Source organism: Procambarus clarkii, chromosome 81 (assembly GCF_040958095.1).
Source record: "Procambarus clarkii isolate CNS0578487 chromosome 81, FALCON_Pclarkii_2.0, whole genome shotgun sequence".
Lineage (NCBI taxonomy): Eukaryota > Metazoa > Arthropoda > Malacostraca > Decapoda > Cambaridae > Procambarus > Procambarus clarkii.
In genome coordinates, this window is record NC_091230.1 from 19,048,689 (window position 1) to 19,071,541 (window position 22,853).

The 22,853-nt window shown below is 38.1% G+C and overlaps 2 protein-coding genes across 4 annotated transcripts in view; one reads left to right on the forward strand and one right to left on the reverse strand.

Annotated features, from left to right (window-relative positions):
- LOC123773119 (alpha-(1,3)-fucosyltransferase C) overlaps nt 1-22,853 on the forward strand; it is a 30,956-nt gene that overhangs the window by 369 nt on the left and 7,734 nt on the right. Inside the window, exons 1-10 of one of the 3 annotated variants that reach the window (XM_069315266.1) lie at nt 19-364; nt 1,729-1,801; nt 3,059-3,183; nt 4,985-5,144; nt 11,144-11,316; nt 11,859-11,996; nt 13,309-13,434; nt 15,424-15,609; nt 18,189-18,347; nt 18,492-18,674. In XM_069315266.1, the coding sequence (XP_069171367.1) occupies nt 3,071-3,183; nt 4,985-5,144; nt 11,144-11,316; nt 11,859-11,996; nt 13,309-13,434; nt 15,424-15,609; nt 18,189-18,347; nt 18,492-18,651 (1,215 nt within the window). In that variant the 5' untranslated portion in view covers nt 19-364; nt 1,729-1,801; nt 3,059-3,070 and the 3' untranslated portion in view covers nt 18,652-18,674. Of the gene's footprint in view, nt 1-18; nt 365-1,728; nt 1,802-3,058; nt 3,184-4,984; nt 5,145-11,143; nt 11,317-11,858; nt 11,997-13,308; nt 13,435-15,423; nt 15,610-18,188; nt 18,348-18,491; nt 18,675-22,853 lie in introns of those variants that run through there. The other 2 variants (XM_045766613.2, XM_069315264.1) reach the window with 2 other exon arrangements.
- Nucleotides 14,485-22,853, reverse strand: part of LOC123773049 (G-protein coupled receptor GRL101) — a 119,334-nt gene continuing 110,965 nt past the window's right edge. Inside the window, exon 28 of the mRNA XM_069315260.1 lies at nt 14,485-14,941. Within this exon, the coding sequence (XP_069171361.1) occupies nt 14,856-14,941 (86 nt within the window). The 3' untranslated portion in view covers nt 14,485-14,855. The remainder of the gene's footprint in view (nt 14,942-22,853) is intronic.

Below are 22,853 nucleotides of genomic sequence, written 5' to 3' on the forward strand. Positions count from 1 at the left end.
CATCCTATAGTTGGGTCTGTTTCCAACTGGGGTTCGAATAGGGACACTGGGATGTGTAGTGGCGACACCGGGACGTGTAGTGGGGACACTGGGACGTGTAGTGGGGACACCGGGAGGTGTAGTGGGGACACTGGGACGTGTAGTGGGACACCAGGACGTGTAGTGGGGACACCGGGACGTGTAATGGGACACCGGGACGTGTAGTGGGGACACCGGGACGTGTAGTGGGGACACCGGCGCGCGCTGTAATGAAGGACATGTGACATGGTTGAGTACGACTGGTCCAGCCCCGTTATGTACCCTAGGCGGCGCTTGGTACACGGCTCGCTTGCCACCCTCTCCCTCCTCCATTGATCATAATACTGTAAGTTTTTCCTCGAGCCTAATTATTATACACCCTATACCCATTATGTGGGCGGTAATGGGAAAGGTACATAATGGGCTGAGAAAATAAACCCCAAAATTGAATTCTTGAATTTACCCGAGAGCCACCATTTCTGTAGCGGCATCGACGGGGACGGGAAGGCGGCGGCTTGTCAATGACCCCCGCCCCTACCCCGGGGCCTCTTCCCCCTTTTTCCTGATTTTTTTTCCCCCCAGCTGGATTTTAAATTGCAGTAATGTCTTGGCATAATTATTTGTGGCTTCAGCGGCTAGGTGGTTCCTTGAGTTTACAACCCTATGGGTGAATAGCATGTGTTCTCGGTCCTACATCTGGTATTTTGTCAATTCAATTTCTTTCTTTATTATGCACCCCATACCCATCCCGTGGGCAGTGGTGGAAAGGGTTACAGAGTCACATAATGGGTTCAGGAATTGAACCCCAGAGTTCATTTAGCTAAGCATTTAGCTAAGCTAAGCAAGTGACAATCTCTTGAAACTAGTTACACAATTATTAATGTTATATATTCATGTACATATATAGAATATTTACACAAATACATATACACACATCGATAATTTTTTTTGTGTGTCACAAGTGATTCAACAAGAGGCTCACAACAGTCACTATACAAGGCACTTTACATCTATGGTGAGTGACAAGACAGTTACAAGTCTTGTTCCACACCCACCCAACTGGGCGGCAGCTTTACAGTCATGTGCAGGCTGCACCTACAGTAAGCAAATTTTGGATACTTCGCTAACATTTATGGCAGTATGTACATTATTATGAATCAAGTACTTACACATTTCGTGGACACCATTGATGGTGTTATCTCTGAATTCCACGATTTTTTCACATTCCATTATATAATGACGCAAAATAAGCGAATAGTTCTGCTGACAGTTTACATTTAGTCAGATCTACATCAGCAGATGTTACAAACTGCCAGAGGTACTTGTAGCCGAGCCTAAGCCTAGCAGTGGTAACATCTAGAAGTCGGTTAATCTTATTGGTATTTTGTCATGTGAGCATTTTGTCAGTTATTTTTTTTTTTTTTTATTGTGTTAGCCTACTGGGTTTTGCCCACATCACTGATTATAATATTGTTCATCTTACTCAGTGATCGTGCTCATTGTGGTCTTAATATTATTGTATGAAGTGGCTCTTGTATTATAATGTACATTACTTTTTATATTGAATCATGACTTTAATAGTGTACTGTAATGTATGTATATTGTACTATACATTTTATATATACAGTACCTTTGGCTGAATTTATAAACTGAAATGCAATACTATATATGTATATTCTCAAATATGAGTAAATATTTTGTTATTTGCAGCTTAATATATGCTGTGCTTTGTTGTGGAACATGTCAAGAATAAGATGAGGAGAAAAAGGCTTTTGAAGGTAAGGCAAGTATTACAGGTATGTGTTGAATATTTGATTATAGTACTGTATTGACATGGAAAATTTAAACTGTGACAATATACAGTATATAATATATATAATATATACTGTATATAATATAATATTATGACTTGATGGCAAGTCACCATTAAGGGAGTCATGTTTTCTTCATTCATGGAGTATTTATTTTATGTAAAAGTAAACAAGAGGAAGAGTAACAGATGGCAGTCAGAGTGAGATCTCATACCCAGGCTGGCTTATTACCACACTGAGTAAGGGTCACTTGTCATAGTCATCTAGTAAGCACCCTTCAACCTATGATGAAAACTTGCCTACTTCTGTTTTCTTATCCCTTGACTGACCTTCATCAAAAACAAAAAAACAAATGTTTATTCAGGTAAAGTACATACATACAAGGTGTGATACAAACATTGATGGATTTATAGATAGAGCTAGTACATGCAATGCCTAAAGCCACTATGATGCAAAGCATTTCGGGCAGAAATGATGGCAAGACATGGACAATAGCTCCACAAAATGAGCTCTTAATGATCATTACCTAATGATCTGTTATCATTAACATTACATTACTGTTATCAAGTCTTGTCCCAACACACCAGGTCTCAAAGACCAATACATTGTCAACTGGAAGTCAGGACCAAAATGTGGCTCACTCTACAAGACTAGAGGAGGCTTGGAAATCAGAGATTGACTCCAAACAGAGAAAAAAATAGTAGAAAGCATACACAATAAAACATGGAGAAAAACAGCACCATGAGGTAAACAAGACAAGCGATTATTGTCATGATTTATACTACAGACCAAACCAGACAAGACAGGGCTGATCTCATTGAGACCGTTGAAATACTAAAAACAAATTTAAGGATATTATTTCAAACCACTACTATAAAGGATCAAATGTAGCTCTCACACAAGAGTCAACAGCTTAAAGTTAGCTTCAATTTTGGACTGACAATTGGAGATGCTTTTTTACTCTTTGGATAATAAACCCGTAGAATCTTTTACCTGTCGATGCCTTAAATTCTGAATTAGTGCTCCAGTTCTAAATCCAATTGAAAAAATCTTTGGGAATGATGGGGTAGAGAAGGTGGCCCTCTGGCAAATTCAGGCAAACTCACATCCTACTTTTTTTTTTTTCTTATTCATGTAATGGAATTTATTACAACTAAAAGTACAGTTTAGATTAGTATTTAAAAATCTCCCTCTAATTTTGTTTAATACAAGATTTTTTACCATGGCAGGTTCTCCTTGTTATGGTGATTGCAGCAAGTGTGGTGTATTATTCTTTAGATTCTAAAAAACCTACTCCTGTTGAAATTGCCCTCATGCCATCTTGGGTGCTGCAGAATCTGCAAAAGGAGTTGGGGTAAGCATTAACTGATGCCATCTTTTAATTTTATATATCCTGTACTTGCAGTATGTATAGAATTCTAATACATTTCCGATTTAACCTGGTGTGTTGTAATTTTTTCCTTATTGTAAATACTGTATTTGACTGTAATCCAGCCATAGCAAGTTCATTCACCCCTCATGATATGTCATAGTATAAGGTTTTCAGAGACATTTGCTCCATCTATTTTTCCTTTTGATAATGAGACTACTATATTCTAAACTACGTTTCAAAATGCTGTACTGCACATCTATACCTCTCGTATACCTGTCGATGATTCCGAGGATCAACATCCCTGTGGCCTGGTCTCTGATCAGGCCGCCTGGTTGGTGGTCTGGTCAGTTAGGCTGTTTGACCCAGTTGCTTGCAGTCTGATGTGAGTCATAGCCTGGTTGATCAGGTACTGTTTCTTTTAAAAGTGTTTATCAAGTTATCTTTTGAACACTACAAGAAGCTGGCCAGTTATGTCCCTTGTGTGTAGATGTGTTGAAATGTCTTGGGTCTTTGATGTTGATTGCATTATCTTTGCCTATTGCACCTCTGCTTTTCAATGGGGTTATTTTGCATCCTTCCATGCATTCTGGTCTCGTGTGGTATTATTTGTGTGTGCAGATTTGGAACTATTCCTCCAAGTATTTTCCAAGTGTAAGTTATTATGCATCTCTCCCACCTACATTCTAGGAAATAGTTATTCTTTTAAGTTATAAAGTAGGTTATTTATTTTGGAACTCGATATTTCTGGTCATCTTTGAGAACATGAATATTTATTATTGTGATTAGACTTAATCGGTTTATTATTTAAAAGTAAATTACGATTAAAGCAATAACTAGGCCTGAATGAAAAGTGGCTGAGGGCATTGTGTTGTTGGTTTGTTTCATATAATAGTTCCTAGTGCACAGTGGTTGAGAGTGGGCCCTTTTGCCATGCATCTTCAAAACAAAACACTTTACTTAATTACATGAAGTTTTCAATTTTCATTTTTTAAATTATATCTTTTTAAATGTGACTTCCAGCCAACAATGCAACCTGTCCTCAGACAAAGTCCATTCCATCGAGCAGTCGACCCCAAAGACGCATTCATCAATTTAAACATGCCATTCATTCGAAACAGGAATTTTCTCAAATATGAATTAATATTATTATATTTTAACATATTGTGCATTGATTAGGTTAAGTTAGGAGTTTAGGTTTTGTTGGCGATTATTTGTATTTGTAGTATGTAGGTGAAGCATTTACAGCATTGAGGTTCAAACAAAAGTTGTCAGCTCCGGAAGTGTTGTCTTGTTGGAAGTGAAAAGTTGTCAAGTGTCGGCTTCAGAACACTTCCGGAGCATCCAGTGTTGCTCCGGAAATGTTCTGAGTGTTCGGACGTCATCAGTTGTGAGTCTTGTGTGAACTGTTTTTCATTCATAAACATTCATTTGAAGGGTGCATAGAATGGTCTTTGGCCATTGTTTATGAAGACAGGCTGAACAATGATCGAGTTATTTTTCAGGTCTCTTCACTTCGTTGTTCATAGCATTTGTCTCATCATGATTCACAGTTCTGAAATACAATTACACCATAAAAGGGAAATATGGACAACTAACATTTTGTTTTAGATTTTATTACTTTAAGGAATTTTTTAAAATGTTGCTTAATGTAACAGTCTCCAGTACATTTGACACTAACAGTTGTGGAATGTTTTTGTTGTGAATGTAGTAATGAAAATTTAAACTTTGCTTAATGTTTCAGTGTCATTTTCAAATGTATATTAACTTAGGCTTATGATTACAGTCAAGTTCTGGAGTCCTCATTATTAGAACATCCAGTTATTCCATTTGAAGACAACTTAACAGGAGAGATCCTCATGCCTTTGGACTTCATTGATGAACCTGAATTCAACCTAAAGAACAACAGTAATCCACCTTTAAAGAAGATTCTCATGTGGAATGAGGTACAGATTACAAATTTTGTTTGATAATCCTTATTTAAATCATTATAAACGTAGATAAATTATTAACCCACAATTTTTGGTGCTGCTCCTCCAGTTCCCTACTTTGTGTATACAGTACTGTACTGTATTTCTGCTTCTTTGCTACCCCTACCCCTCAGTGTCTCCTTTTCTTCTCTAGCATTCAACATCACCTTACTTGGCAATTTCAATTTATAAATATATATATGTATATATATATATATATATATATATATATATATATATATATATATATATATATATATATATATATATATATATATAATATATAATATATATATATTATATATATATATATATAATGTATGTATAATATATATGTATATATATATATAATGTATGTATAATATATATGTATATATATATATATATATATATATATATATATATATATATATATATATATATATATATATATATATATTGTATATTATTCTAATATACAAACCGCCAGATGCAACGGCCGAGGAATTCACAGAACAGATAAACAAAATAGAGAATAGCCTTGATAATTTGGAGAACCTGATACCTGATATTATCTTCCAAGGTGACTTCAACTTGCCTAGTCTCAGATGGAGAATAGCAAACAATAATATTATATCAGGAAATCTATCAGGGACCTAACCAACCACAGATAAGAGAACTACTTAGATTCTGTGACAAATTTTCACTCGACCAGCAGATATCAGAGCCAACGAGAAATGAAAATATTCTAGATCTGGTCTTTATGAACAATGAAGACATTATCAGGGACATTACGATATCAGATACCACATACTCGGATCACAAGCTCATTGAAGTGCAAACGACCATCAATACTCAGAATAGACCTAAAACGTTGATCAAGCGAGAGGGGTTATTCAGTATATTCAATTTTAATAATAAAAGGATAGACTGGGAGAAAATAAACAGGGAACTTACAAACATTCCATGGGAAACTGTTCTAAGTCATAAAATTCCTACAGAAGGAATAGAAAAACTGACTTCGGAAGCGTATCAAGTCTGTCTGAAACATGTTCCTTTGAGGAAAGCCAGAAAGAGATCCAACGTAGAAAGAGAACGCAGATGACACTATAAAAGAAGGAAAAAAATAACGGAAATGCTTAAGCAGACATGACTTTCCCGTCAAAGAAGGAATAATTTAAATAGGGAGATTGAAGAAATTGAGCGGAAATTGAAACACTCGTATCAAACTGAAGAAAGGCAGTTAGAACAGAAAGCAATTCAGGAAATAAAGAAAAATCCAAAATACTTCTTCACATATGCGAAATCAAAAGCAAAAACCACTGCCAGTATTGGACCTATTCGTACAAGTGAAGGTTCATACACGGAGGATGACAAAGAAATTAGTGAAATCCTAAAAAAGCAGTATAAGGACATGTTTAACACTCTAATAAACAACATGAAAGTGGAAGATCCAGACAATTTCTTTATGCAGGATATCCAAACCCCTGTAAATATAACTGATATCAACACGAGCCTACTAGACTTTGAAAAGAGAAATTGAAAACATGCCCATGCATTCGGCCCCGGGTCCAGATTCGTGGAATTCAACATTTATAAAGAAATGCAAAGTGCTGGTAGCACAGGCACTCGGTATAGTGTGGAGGAAGAGCTTGGACATGGGGAAGATACCAGATGCACTTAAAGTAGCAGACATAGCCCCTCTACACAAGGGAGGGAGCAAAGCATTGGCAAAGAATTATAGATCAGTTGCACTAACGCGCACATAATAAAAGTATTTGAGAGAGTGATTAGGAGTCGGGTCACCAATTTCATGGAGACCAATGACCTTCACAACCCATGCCAACATGGATTTCGAGTGGGGAAAATCGTGCCTCTCACAGCTACTTGATCACTACGACAGTCACCGAGGCATTAGAAGAAAGACAAAATGCTGATGTGATATACACGGACTTCGCAAAGGCTTTCGATAAATGTGACCATGGAGTGATAGCACACAAAATGAAGTCAATGGGAATAACCGGTAAAGTAGGACACTGGATACTCAGTTTTCTGTCAAACAGGACTCGGTGAGTAACAGTCAACCATATAAAATAGAGTCCAAGCGCAGTTAACACTTTCGCGCTCTCGGCGCTCAAAAAAAAAAAAAAAATACCCCAGATGCTTTCGGCACTTCGCGCGCCTACGCGGTAAGACCGAAAAGTGTACACTCTTTTGACTGTCCTGACAATAATTAAAGGCGCACGTATTTAAATTTGGTATCACTGTGTTCGCAATGAAATTGTCTATAAGAGCATACCTATAAAATGCCGCCCAAGCATAAGGAGTATCAACACCAAATAAAAAACTATGCAGATCACTCGCCGAGAGCGCCAAACAGCAACAAAATGTTTCCACTCTCTTAATGGTTGCGAAGCCTACAGTTGTCCTACATCGCTAATTTTGGTATCATTGGAATCGCAATAAAATTCTCTACACGGACATATGCATATGAATGTTTAATATAGGTAATTGCCCACCCGCAAAAGTGTGTGAAGTGGAGAGTAGTTAGCCGCGAGCGCACTGGCGAAAACACAGGGGGGAAATCATGCTTGGAAAGTTTATACGTTTCCTGACCCTACTTTTCTATGTACGTATTTCTTTTTTATACCAATGTGTTCGAAATAAAATTTTCTATAAGATGAACTGTATAACATTTGTACAAAGCATGTGTAAGAGAAGCGCCAAATATAGAACCACGTCGCTCAGTATGCGTTCGCGGCAGAAACGAACGCATTGTTTTCGTTCGTTTGATGTATGTCATGTTTATACTTGTTGAAACATTTTATAATTTGTATGACAGTGATCGCAGTAAAATTCCCTACACTGACATATACATAACACATACAAATATTTCCCACGTGTTGGATATATCAACGGCTAAAGGGAACCCACTGCCACACGCTCGCCACACCCCCAAACATACTTTGTGTATTTTTTTTTTTACTCATAGAAGTTTATGTGATATAATATTCATTTTGGTACCAAAACATTCGCAAATAAATTCTCTACAAAACAAAAGTATCCCATCCATTTCGGTTAAAAAATGGAATTTATAGAAATATTTTTTCGATGGACGAGAAAACTAGGCAGTTATGCGGAATCGTAAGAGAAAACGGCGACGAGTTATCTCTAATATAAAGCGCGAAAGTGTTAAAAGCTCTGTACCTCAGGGTTCAGTCCTTGCACCGCTGCTTTTCCTTATTCTCATATCAGATATAGACAAAAATACTAGTCACAGCTTCGTATCATCCTTTGCAGATGACACAAAAATCAGTATGAAAATTACCTCGGCTGAAGACATCGAAAAACTTCAAGCTGATATTAATAAAGTTTTCGACTGGGCATCAGAAAATAACATGTTAAACTGTGATAAATTCCAGATGCTCAGGTACGGTAAAAATGAGGACCTTAAACATAATACAGGGTACAAAACACAATCAAATGTGCCCATAGTAGAAACAGCATGTAAAGGATTTGGGAATAATGATGTCTGACGACCTAACGTTTAGGGAGCATAACCAAGCAAATATTGCGTCAGCCAGAAAAATGATCGGATGGATTACGAAAACTTTCAAATCCAGGGATCCCATCACAATGGTTGTACTCTTCAAGTCACTTGTGTTGTCCCGTCTTGAGTACTGCTCAGTACTCGCTTCCCCCTTCAGAGCAGGAGAGATTGCTGAAATAGAGGGAATACAGAGAACATATACGGCACGCATAGACGCAATAAAGCACCTAAATTATTGGAATAGTCTCAAAGCCCTCCAAATGTACTCTCTAAAAAGAAGACGAGAGAGATATGAAATAATATACACCTGGAAAATATTGGAGGGCCAAGTACCTAATCTACACAGTAAAATAAACAACGTACTGGAGTGAACGATATGGAAGAAAATGCAGAATAGAACTAGTGATGAGCAGAGGTTCCATAAGCACAATCAGAGAACACTGTATAAACATCAGAGGTCCACGGTTGTTCAACACCCTCCCAGCGAGCATAAGAAATATTGTCGGAACAACTGTGGACATCTTCAAGAGGAAACAATCTAGTTTCCTCCAAGGAGTGCCGGACCAACCGGACTGTGGTGGGTATGTGGGCCTGCGGGCCGCTCCAAGCAACAGCCTAGTGAACCAAACTCTCACAAGTCAAGCTTGGCCTCAGGCCAGGCTTGGAGTAGAAGAACTCCCAGAACGCCATCAACCAGGTATCAACCAGGTTACCCAGGAGGCGACCGCCACTTACTACTTGACTCAAAGTTGAGACAAAATGACTGCAATCCGAGACCCAAGGCTACACAAATCCGAGAAGGGCCTGGAACATTAACGAGGTACTATGTGGCCAGGACCCTGTTAAACCTCCAAAAGCTTTGTACCCAAATGTCAACGCAGGACATATTACCAAAAACAGTAGTCAAAGCAGCGAACTTACGAATGTCAATGTCGTGGGCACGGGGATAGACCGCAGGCTGGCTGGACCAAATAATCCTGCAGACGACCTGCGAGACCCGTGCCCTGGAACACTGAAGAAGGGAAATCTGGCCAACCCAAAGCGCGTCTCCTGCCATGGAGGCTGTGGCACGCAAGTAATGGCGAAGAGCTGTTACTGGACATAAAACATGATGTACCCCCAGCCAAACCAATCGAGCATCAACAACCCAAAGACACCTCCGGAAAGCAGCAGTCTCATTCTTCACCAGAAAAGGAGACGGCTGCAAACGAACAAAACGACCACCAGGATCGAAAGAGCAAAATCCACATGCACCATAAGGAGAGCATAAAACTCCCTGACCTGACCCCCACAGGCCAATGCAAACAAGAAAAGAGCCTTAGAAATACAGTCCCGAACCGAAGGGGCCACCACAAACCGAGGAGAAGAGAGAAAAGAGAGCACCTGGTCCATCGACCAGGATGGCTCGGGCGGCACATGAGCAGGCCGGAGGTGAAATAATGCCTGAGAAAGCTTGTGGAACTGAGCAGAAGTAACATCCACCCCAAACGTAAGCTGAAGCAGCTCCGCTAGCTCCACATGATACGAGGCAACAGTATTCGGCATAAGATGACGGTCCTAAAACAACCAGGAGAGAAAAGACAAAACAACCCGATCAGAAATCTAAGAGAATCTACAAAGAGACAAAAAGTGCAGAAAGAACCGCCTGGAAACTTCATACTGCCACCGAGATGAAACTCGCAGGTGGGACACCATCAATGAAGCCATCTGATCACCATACAAGTGGTGATAAACCCGCGTAAAAAACAGACGTGAAGACTAGAGGCGAAGATCGAACGAGCCACATACCGGATCGGACCGATCTGCTGAAAGAGGTGGTGCCGCGAAAAGACATCCGAAGGAAGGGGAAACTGATTTTGGCCCCATTGTCTAGAGATGTCCATTATAGGGAAGTCCAGGTTTGAGAAGTGCATTTGTATTTGAATAATTATAAGCCAAAAAATGTACACAGCATGTCTTGACAGAGTCGAAAGATTTAACTTGGGTTGTCTTTTATCTTGCTTTATATTACACATTGGACATTTTGGGACATGGCACAGGAATTAGAACATGAGGATCTGTGATGTTATGGTACCAGGTCATGGAGGAAAGAGGCCTGAAGAACATTGGTATATACAATAGGATAATGACAAAATTTTAGCACTATACTTGTGTAGTACTGCTACAGAAATATATGTAGAATGAACAAGGTATTCTTGTAATCTTGTTTTCACTTAACCTTAAAACCTGCTATTATAGTACAATGTTAGTTTTCCTTGGTATTTTATATAAAGCTTTGTGATAAAAAAGGTTTTCTAACATGTATGGCATAATTAACTGATAGATGATCCACCAATTATTGGAGGAAAGTTTCTCGGTAGCAATAACTATTACAAACTGTTTCTATTAATAAATATATGCATAATGGAGTTTTGTAATGAGTATTAATAGTAGCCATTCTCCTCAGTTCTATGGAATGAAGCACCTTGAGATTGGGCTTGGACGGGAACCATTTGTACGGGCTGGTTGCCCAATCAACACCTGCTGGTTCACTGCCAATAAAACCTTGTTTGACTCCAGTGAATTGGATGCACTCATCTTTCATGCTAATAGTAAATTTACTACTCTCCCAGAGCTAAGGTATATTTAAACTACATTTGTAATTACCAAAGTCTTTATTCCCAAAGAAGTACTTATTTTCAGTTTTGTGTCGTGTATTTGGGACAGAGAAAATCAGAGAGAGTGGGTGAGAGAGACAGATCGGAGAGGGGGAGGGGGGTGAAAAGGGATCGGGGAGAGAGGATGGGGCAGAGGGATCGGAGCGAGAAGGGGGCAGAGGGATCGGAGAGAGAAGGGGAAGAAGTGGAGAGAGGGTGCATTAGGGATTGGAGAGAGGAAGGGAATGAGGATTGGAGAGAGAGAGAGAGGGAGGGAGGGAGGGAGAGGAGGCAGAGGGATCTAAAAAAAGAGGAGGCAAAGGGATTAGAAATAGAGAAAGAGAGGGGGGGAGGGATCGGAGGGGTGGGGAGTGCAGACATAGATGAGAGGAGAATATATAATAGTGACTTTAAAGGCTGAACTTGCCTCTATCTAAAGTCATATAATTTGTTTTTTGTTATTTTAATTAATTGCAGTACTTGATAAATTTTGTGTTTTTAATAGAATCTGTAAACTGTCAACAGATCTGTTCACACCCGCTATATCTTCTTCTTATTGGAACCCCCAACGGTCTTGGACGATTTTAATACGGACTTAACGCCTTACAACAATACCTTCAACTGGACATTCACATACAGGCTAGATTCAGATATCCCATTTCCGTAAGTAGGCTTGGTATTCACCGATGTATTCTGAACTTTATAGCTTCTAAAAATTTTAAATGTAATTACAGAAGTTTTAATTTGTTATGCCTTGAGTGTGATCTGCATGTGCTTGACTCAATTTGTAGATTAACATGTTGTTGAGCACAATTTGAAGTATAATAGACTTAATTATGTAGAATAGCCGAGCTTACATTCTACTGTTTCCAGAAGTTATGTATCCTGCATGCCTCAATGGCTCATGACATGTGATCATGCAAAAATAGGTACAAGGATTACAGCATCCCTGCAGGGTCATCTGTGGTGCTAGGGACTCACTGGAGATGGTACCATTCAGCCCAGGATATTGATATTCAGATTCTGTTCACAAGCACAAGCTTTTCAGACTTCCAAGTGATGCGATATTTTGTGACTGCCATTGAGAACCGTAGATTGACCTAATTTAAACTAATATAAATAAAAGCATGAACCACCTCACTGCCATAAAGTGGCAGTAACTCCACACCCTGCCCCCCTCTACAACACAGGTTCCTCTGGCCCAGATGTTTGCCACATTGGGAGTTGTTCATACTTGTTTCCTGTTTACTTGCACATAAATACCATGTCTGTTAATAATTTTCTTTGCCTTCCTTTTTAATGCTCAAACTCGGTTGAATACAGATGTTTTGACTAAAATGAAAAAAAAAAAAACATATGGAAAAAGGTTAATGTAGTTCCAATCTATAACAAATGGTAACAGGGAAGACCCTCTTAATTACACCAATATTGTTGACAAGTGTAGTAGTCAATAATTTACCTGAATGCTATACTTTCCAACTTTAGAATCACTTTTAAATACATGGATGGCAAAATATTAAAGAAATTGTTCATGACCTTTGTGAGACCAAAGTTGGAATATGCAATGGTTGTTCAAGTTAAAGTATGTTTATTGAGACAAGAAAATACATCTCAAAGGGATAGAATAGCTTAGGCTACTTCTACCCTACACACAGAAATCATAATAGCGTGATGCATCAAATGAACAAATCCACAAGGGTCGTGACGAGGGTTCGAACCTACGTCCGAGAGGATCCCAGATGCTGCCTTAATCAACTGAGCCAAGACATGAAATGTCGTGAGCTTCCATGTTGTAGCTCAGTCGATTAAGGCAGCGTATTCATACCATATACAATAGTCATGTCAAAGTGGATACATAGGTAAAGTATTTGTTTATTATATAAAGCCACTAGTTGTTCATCTGATTGCTTGCAAGTAAAATATTAATGTTATGTTAAGTCCAATATAAGCATTTGACTCTGTTTCAATGTTCTAGATATGGCTATGTGTTGAAGCGTAACGAGAGGGATTCAAGTTGGGATAACATAAATTTTGCAGCCGGAAAAACAAAGATGATTGCCTGGTTTGTTTCAAATTGCAATAATACAAGTGGCAGAGAAAGGTAAAGAGCTGTGTATTCCTAAAGTTAGTATAATTATGCTTCAAGTGTTTATAATACCTTGTGTTTTGCCTGCACCTAGTTTAATTATTTTACACTTTAATTAAACTTGCCTAAATAGTTCTTCAGACTGCTATCCACTCGTGCTTTTTCTAACCTGTTTGAAAATGCAAAACCCTCAAAATTAGTCGAGGTGGCTACTGGCTGTTGTTATAGTGTACTATTTGGGGCACCTTGTTACCTTATCTTTATTAGAAGACATGACACACTAAAAAATTTAAATTGTTGGCCTCGGTCATTGACATTTATTAAGAGCTAGTTTAATACTGTACTGTAATGAGAATACAAACGGAGGAAGACTATAGTGCTGCTGAAGACACTGGCGAGCTGCAGAAGTGGGCAAACAGATGGTTTGCTAGATTTCAACCACAGCAAGTTTAAAGTAATAAAGATGGGAATTGCAGGGGAAATGAGACCAGAAGGAAGTGGTGACTAATGAAATTGCATAACTACAGTGTAGGTGTCTGACTAAAGAAATGCCCTAAGAGTAGACAATGATGCTAAAAGTGCTACTAAATGATGAGATAATTTATAACAAATACTGTACATATTATGACTACAGGATAAATTGTGTATTGTACCAGTATTTATTTTTTATACAGCAACTAATCTTGCACATCATTTTGAACAAACATTATGGTAAAGGTTTTTGTTTTAGATAATACATTTGAGGGTATTATTTAATTACAATATTAGATGTAAGCTAACATATAAATGTAAATAAAACAAATTTGCTAATATTATTCGGTAAATTTTTATAGGGTGATAATGCTAAAGTTTGCAGACCTCTACATCTTTTATTGGTAAATATTCCTATTAATTAATGACCTTTTTTTAAATGGTACATTTACAGTACAGTATATATATGATATTAGAAAGTTACATACAAATGAAACTGCTTTAAAACCTAAATATTAACTCTTTCAAGAAAATGTACATGGCTCGAGTCAGACCAGTCATAGAAAAGGCATCAATTGCATTGAATGTACTTTGAATGACACACAGAGAACATGGGGAAAAAGTAGAGATGGACAGGCTAATGGAACACACAATTTGAGGAGTAAGGAATGAGGAAGTGAGGAACACATAATTTGCGGACCAATGTTAATATGATCACTACAGTACAAAGTATTAAAAGGAGTAAACATGGTGGACAAGGACAACCTTTTAAGATTTAATGTAAATATGACAAAAGACCATGGTGGAAACTAGAAACACAAATGAGCCAGAAAGTAGTGAGGAAACTCGGGCACAATTAGGGTGGTTAGTAAGTGGAATCCACTTGTTAAAGTATTAGTGGAAGCTACCACCATCCACATCTTGCAGAGCAATAACCTGTAATGTAAAGATATAAAATAAGAAACTTACCTGTACCAGGTACAAACAGGTAGGAGACAAAAAAAGCTAAGTCTTGCATCTTGTAGGCACTGATGGGGAGCGGCAGAATGATCTGTGTAGAAAGGGATTTCAAAATATGTCTGATTATTAATATATAAAAAATTATTTGTTTTTATTAACCGAGTTATTTTTTTGCTAGGTTTTACATACTGATTTTCCAGATTGTGTTTATTCAGACATTTAATTTATTGCATCCCAACTTGAGCTAGGTCATAATTATTCCAGCTAGGTTCTGTTTAAATTTTTAATGCATTCCTATATAAGTCTATTGTAGTGTTTCATATATTAGCATTCAGTTTCTTTATCCCTTGACCTCAAATCCCACAGTAAATCAGTATATCCCTTAATCCTTTCATTGTTCCTAGGTGTTTGTTAACAAACAATTTTACTTGCATGCTGCATAACTCCTTTCAGCCAACTTTGTTGTGTGACTCGGTGTAAATTGCTATTCTTTGATCTCATTCAAATTATTTTGTATAACTGAATTCATTTTGTGGGAATTACATATAATCAATACATTTTCTGTTCTTTTAGGCTAGCAAAGACTCTTCAGCAGTACCTGCCTATAGACATCTACGGAAAGTGTGGTACCAAGAAGTGTGGCACTTCCCGTACATGGCATTGTTATGAGATGCTTAATTCGGACTACAAATTCTATCTTAGTTTTGAAAATTCTTTGTGTAAAGACTACATTACTGAAAAACTTTACAATATATTTGAGTAAGTTGATAAAAATTGTACTTAACCTATTTACTGCTAGGTGAACAGACACATCAGGTAAAAGGAAACTTGCCCAAATATTTGTCCTGCCTCAAGAATTCAATCAGACTTGAATTGTGACGTGACGGAACTGTTGATTTACATATAGTAACTAGACAAATGGTGATGATTGCATTTTACTAGTAATCGGCACATGACGATGACTGCACTTTAACCATTGCACTGCGCAACGCGCCTTGAGACTCTCGACGGGTGGTGTGCAAAGCGCCTCGGGGATCTCAGTAGGTATAGTGTATGATTCAAAACTCCCATGGGTACATGGGGATCACATCAGCTTCCTCAGGGCTCTCGTAAACAAACACCATTTAAAAAAAAATCATGGGCCACATTCCCGGGTGTGACAGCCTCAGTACTGAGCGAGCAACTAAGGCTGGCACACACATCATCAGCTAACAGCACAGCTGTTCAGCTTGTGACCACAGCATTGCCTAATAATGTCAAAATATATATGTAACTGGTATTATTTAGCCATGATAGTATTACAGAAAAGCCTGAGTGTGATAGACTGTGTACAATGTTCAAATATCAGTGAATCAATGCTGTTAAAGATGTTCACAGTGTTAGCCACAGCACCGCAGCATTATTTCGTCCTATCTAGGAATCTTCAAACGACTTCTCATGTTCCTTTATAAAAATAAACTTGTAGTAAATTGTTCATTTACAGGATTTAGTGACCAGGATTCTGATAATAGCAGGATTGTGGTGATAATTAGCGCTGTGCGTAGTATTGTGGGAGGAGGAATGTTGGTGAGGGAGGGAGGGAATTGAGTTAGCATCACTGTGTGTGGCAATCCACTCTTTGTTTGGACTCGCCATACTAGCTTAGTGGTTTGCTATGGTGAACACAAATGTAGGTACTTATATATAACGAGTGTGTGTATATAGTGTAATAACAGCAACAGGAGTATGTTGGGAGGAGCAATTTTGGTGAGGGAGGTGGTGTCGTACTTGTAGCGTCGTCTGCTGTGTGATTTGTCATGCAGTGTATGGTGGCCACTGTACTGTTTGGACACCATAGCAGCTTTGTTGTGTAGTTATGGTGAATAAAACGTGTAGATACTTATAACGTGTGTAAATACTGTAGTGTAATAAAAAATACCAGTATGGTGGGAGGAGGAATATTGGCGAGCAAGGTGATGGAGTGAAGGGCTTGCTGGGTGTTGCAGCTCACTCTTGTTTTTTGGGCTCACCATACCAACTTAGTGGTTCGTTATGGTGAACACATATGTAGATGGGTATATACAATGTGTGTGTATATAGTGTAATAACAGCAAAAACAATTTGATTGTTTGTAGAATATAATATATATGTCACATATATGAACCCCATAAATTTGAGCATAGTGATGTTTCACACTTTGAACTATATAAATTCCACAAATTACATACTTTTGAATAATATTACAGCAAAAAACCAGAGAAGAAACAAATGAGAACATCAAAATAATTGTGAAACATTATACAGTATTTGCGGCAACTGCCGCCCCACGGGGTGGTGGGGCCGACTGACTTCCCAGCTTCATCACGGCTAAAGTATGTCGCATACAATGGCATTTTAACAATATATGAAGAGAAAATAATTTGGAAAGAATTTATTTTCAGAGCATCACGGGTGTGTTGTATTTTAATGCAGTGCAGTGGTTAAGGGTTAAACCAGGCATAGATGACACTTAACCTGGGAATTTTCATCCCTTTGCTCTGACCATTTGTGGCTGCAAATATTCTGAATGTGTAATTAATGTGTAATTGCAGTTCAGTTCCAAGCTACCTTATGCCGTTAAATTTTTGGTCGCTGTACTTTACAATAGACTTCAATTCACTTAAATGTGTATAGAAAAGGATGTTAGAGTTAACCACAGGAATTGTAAACCTTCTTTAAAAGAGGTTAAAAAGATTAAAATCATGAGAGAATCTGTATTTTTATAGTGCCACTATTTATGTGTAGCATTTAGAGTAAATCTTAAAATTTAATGTTTATTGCACCATCTTAGTGGTTGATCCTTTACAAGTTTCCTTGTTTATAATTATTTTAGCCTTAACTGCTTTCCTCATAGTATGTGAATAAATAGCTGCTTTATATATAATTTTAAACATTTTTCTCTATAAAGATTTGTTGTTTTAGTGTTACCGATAAACAAAAAGGGTAGTTACTTTCACATTTTGTTTGCCCTTACTATCACTATCTTGTTGATTTGAATCAGTATTTTCACTAGGTCTTACGTCTAACCACTTCAATCAAATTATGAATTTAAATTATAGTTTTTGAGATGTATAAATTTTAGTGTAAATCCTTAATGTTTATTTAGCCATTTTGTTTTAAATCCCTTGTTTAGTATTAGTGACATATTTTCAGTGGTTGACTCCTGTAATCTAATGTTTGTCAACACTTAAATTTTGTTATCATTCAAATATTAGCATAAATGTGAAAGTAACCATTATTAAATTTCAATTTTGGGTTTTATTAACTTCACAAAATGTCATATCTAAACAATTGTTAATTGTTAAATTGTTCATATCTAGCTTAAATGTGATACCGGTTGTTTATGGAGGAGCTGACTACATGCATCTACTTCCTCCTCACTCGTACATCGATGTTCTGGATTTTCCTGATATGAAGACTTTAGCGCAGCTTCTTATCCATCTTGACAGCAATGATGACGCCTACAATCAATATTTCGTGTATGTTATCGATTAATTTTGTTTTTTTATATATTTAACATTTCTAAACTATAACAATTTATAATAGCTTGCCCATTTTTATTATAAATTATATGACTTCTTATAATGTAATACTAATACTGTATATACAATGGGTTTATGCAGATGGAAACAGTACTATATAGTGGTGAATAGATGGGCAGCAAGGGTGCGAGCATGGTGTAAATTGTGTGAGCGACTCCACAGAGATCACTTGCCTAAGGTGTATCCCGACATGTATGATTGGTTTTATACAAAGGGCCAGTGCAAAATACCTGCTGACTGATATTTACATTTTTAGAGGATTAGGTAAGTTGAGCTTCTATTTTGTTTGGAGCATGCTATATATATTATTGTATTAGCAATTGCTAATTTAAGTTTTGACATTCTTTTGCCAAAACGTATCTAAACTGGATTTTTATGCAATGAAAACACTTTTTCACCCGCTTTAGTTTTTTTGCTGAGATTTATAGAGTAGAAATGTAAGTAATGATATAGAAGAAAACTGTAGTTCTAATTTTAATAGCCTATTTTCAAATGTCAAGTATTAAATACAATATTTTACGATCTTCATTAATAATAATTTGTCAAGTCTCTTCAAACATAAATTATATTTTCGGTGATTACCTGACTTGTTGGTTGGTTGCTAGCAGACTGGCTGTTTTGCATGCCAAGCAAGCTTGCTAGCATTGCTAGTTCGCTTATTTACCACTTCTTAAAATATGGCTGCAGAATACTCTCATAATACGCAGCGGCTTCTCTGGCACTTTCTTTTACTTGTCCAAGAATTGAACGCTTTGCTGTCACTTCCAATCCACAGCATTCCACATTTATGGAATGTACTACCAGCATATGTTTTACCTGACACCCTTGATCCTTTTAAAAGCCAGATGTAGAAAGTTGCTTTACTTTGCATCATTGCCCTGTTTCCCACTGCAAGGAGTGGAGAGGACCTCAGCCCAGAGAAAAAATGAAATGCTATTGTATAGAAAAAGAAAATGTCATATTAAACAAATATCTTGAACATTTATTATATTCACACTATATAGGATGACAAAAAATAAGCACAAACATACTACAGAACTTGTACACTGCAACAACACACTGCTTTATAAGACCAGGTGTGAAGTGTTCCTTGTGAATGTTACCATTACGGTACAAATTACTTCTATACTATTACTCTTTGGAAACTGCTTCCACTCAGCCACGTCCCTTGCCATATCTGATGCATCAGACGCTCAATTCTTGCTTCCCCTCACTCATCAGTGTCTTCCACTCCTCCTCCTTGTTCTCCGATTGACTTTGAATGCACACTTCACTAGTTTACCCTCATCCATTTAGTCCAACTCATCTTTGTATACTTCTCAATTGTTTACCAACTTGCACAACACACTCAATGGAATTTTAACCCCTGAAGTGTAGCTGTGATCAAAGGCACCATCTATGTGCAAAAATGTTTCAAATAATTTATTTTAAAATAATAAATTTGCTTGCAAAAAGTAAGGAAAATGCAAAAAATAAGTTTCTTTGCGTGTGATGCACACCGGGAGGATTGGCAAATCAGGGGATTATTTGGTCTATGTGCTGTGGTTGCAAAATATTGTTAACTTGCCAAATTAAGGCTGGAGCTGTGATAATTGTGTTATATAGGTTTAAATGTTTGCAGTTTCACTTAAGTTTATAGTACATAATGTGTGGAATAACTGTTTATTTACACACAATTGATAAAAAACACTGTATGAGTACTGTATATAAGCCTACATTGTAATATGCAAACCTATATTGCATGTAAGTCAATATAGGTTGACTTCACACAGTTCAAAGAAAGGGTCTTTTTACCACTCATTTGCTGCTATTCTGTCTGGTAATGTCATCCAGAAATATTAAAGCACCTCCAGGAAACTCCAAATTGATTCAATGATCCCATTGCTGGGGGTATAAGATAACATAGTAAGTAATTTAATACAGGCATACCTCAGTTTAAGAGTTTAATTGGTTCCTGGAGACGCCTCGTATTCCGAAAACTCGCATTCCGAAGCTAATTTCCCCATAAGAAATAAAGGGAAATGAATTAATCCGTTCCTGACTACCCCAAAAACCCCACATCAAACTAAATTTTTATACCTAATTTACCTAATTCATCTAAATAAACCTACAAAACTATGTTCCAGTTATTACTTACCTTGCTGTCGAGTGCTGTAGGCGTATGGAAGATGGTGAGGAGGGGGGAGGAGGAGAGGAGTTACTGTTTGGAAGGGGAGTCCCCTTCCATAATCACATCAGGCAGTGAGGACCTTTCTGGTGTGCTCTCCCTGGCACGTTTTATCTGAGTGCCACTAGGTCCTGGTTGAGGCTCACTGCTCGATTTCCTCACCACAAATCTGTCCATGGAAGCTTGCTTTTCCCTTCTTCGCAAGCTCTCTCTGTAGTAAGGCATCACATTGTCATTGAAAAGATTAAGACAACGGCCTACTACAGCTTTCTCTGGGTGAGTCTTTTCAACAGTTGTTTGAATCTCTTCCCACATCTGACACACCTTCTTAATTACTGCAGAAGGGACATTCGCTGGTGCTGCTGCCACCTCCTCCTCCACTGCAGAATCATCCGCTGCTGCGTTGGTTTGCTGTTCCTGTTGAAGGGCTAGGAGTTCTTCGGTGGTCAGTTCTTCGTTGTGTTCTTCCACCAACTCCTCCACATCATCACCATCCAATTCCAAGCCCATTTGCTGGCCTAGACTAACAATTTCCTCAACAATAGGCGCATCATTTATAGGCTCAAACCCCTCAAAGTCTAGTTCTCTCACACATTCAGGCCACAATTTTCTCCAGCCAGAGATCAGGGTTCTTTGAGTCACTTCTTGCCAGGCTTTGTCAACGAGTTTTAAAGCACTACAAATGTTAAAATGCTGTCTCCAGAACTCTTTGAGGGCGAGGTTTGTGGCTTCAGTCACTTCAAAACATTTCCGGAAAAGTGCCCTTTCATAAAGTTTCTTAAAATTCGCTATGATTTTCTGGTCCATAGGCTGAATTAGAGGAGTGGTGTTAGGAGGAAGGAATTTAACTGTGAGGAATTTATTGTATCTAGGCAACAAATCATCTTCCAAGCCTGGAGGATGAGCAGGAGCATTGTCAAGGAGAAGCATGGCTTTGAGTGGCAAATGTTTCTCCTGCAGATATTTTTCTATGGCAGGGCACAGCACTTCATTCACCCACTCCGAAAAAATAAGCCTAGTCACCCATGCTTTTTTATTAGACTTCCACATCACACACAAATGGGTTTTCTGCACATTATACTGTTTGAAAACCCTTGGATTTTCAGAATGATACACTAGCAAGGGTTTAATTTTCAAATCACCACTCGCATTTGAACACAGCACAAGCGTAAACCTATCTTTCATAGGCTTGTGTCCAGGCAAGGATTTTTCCTCCTTGGTAATGTATGTCCTCTTAGGCATTCTTTTCCAAAACAGTCCTGTTTCGTCACAATTAAACACTTGTTGCGGTAGGTATCCCTCAGCCTCTGCAAACTCTTTAAATTCGTCAATAAATCGTCCAGCGGCTGGTTTGTCTGAGCTGCCTCCCCATGCCTTGTAACACTATGGATACCACTTCTCTTTCTAAATTTTTCAAACCAGCCCCTGCTTGCCTTAAACTCTTTCGTATCTGCATCACTCGTTGCAGGGGTATTCTTTAGAAGGTCTTCGTGCAACACCCTGGCTTTCTCACAAATAATGGCCTCCGAAACACTATCATCCCTCAACTCCTTGTCGTGTATCCAAATTAATAACAACTTTTCCACTTCTTCAAGTATTTGTGGTCTTTGTTTCGTTATTGTTCTTACTCCTTTTGCCACTTTAGCACCCATAATCTCATTTTTCTTCTTAAGTATAGTGCATATTGTTGATGTGGCTTTGTTGTACTGCCTACAAAGTTCAACAACACGTGTACCGTTCTCATGCTTCCGAATGATCTCGTTTCTCCTCTATTGTCATCCTCACATGAGCTTTCTGGCCTTTATCCTTACCACTGGCTTTCTTGGGACCCATGGTGAGATATATAATAACAAATTGTATAGACAAATCACCAAAAATCCAACAAAACACTGAAAATCTGCGAGAAGAATTGATGTGGGGGTAGTTACTGAGCGCGAGACAATGGTAAACTGAGGGGCGGCGGGGCAGAGGGGCGACGATCGCCGAACCACCACGCGCTAGGTCGGCCTGTACCCGTATCAACAAACTCGCGTCCCGAGGTAACCCTCGCCTTCCGAGACATATTTTTGGAGTAAATACTGCTCGTCTTCCGAAAAACTCGCATACATGGACACTCGCATTCCGAGGTACCACTGTAAAACAATAGCACATATTTTAGGGTTTAGGTTAGCTAAATTACATCCATAGAGATGTATTATAGCCATATTTACATCATTTATTTAAAGAACTGCACTACTCTGAGGATAAATATGATAACTACACTTTAAGGGTTAATG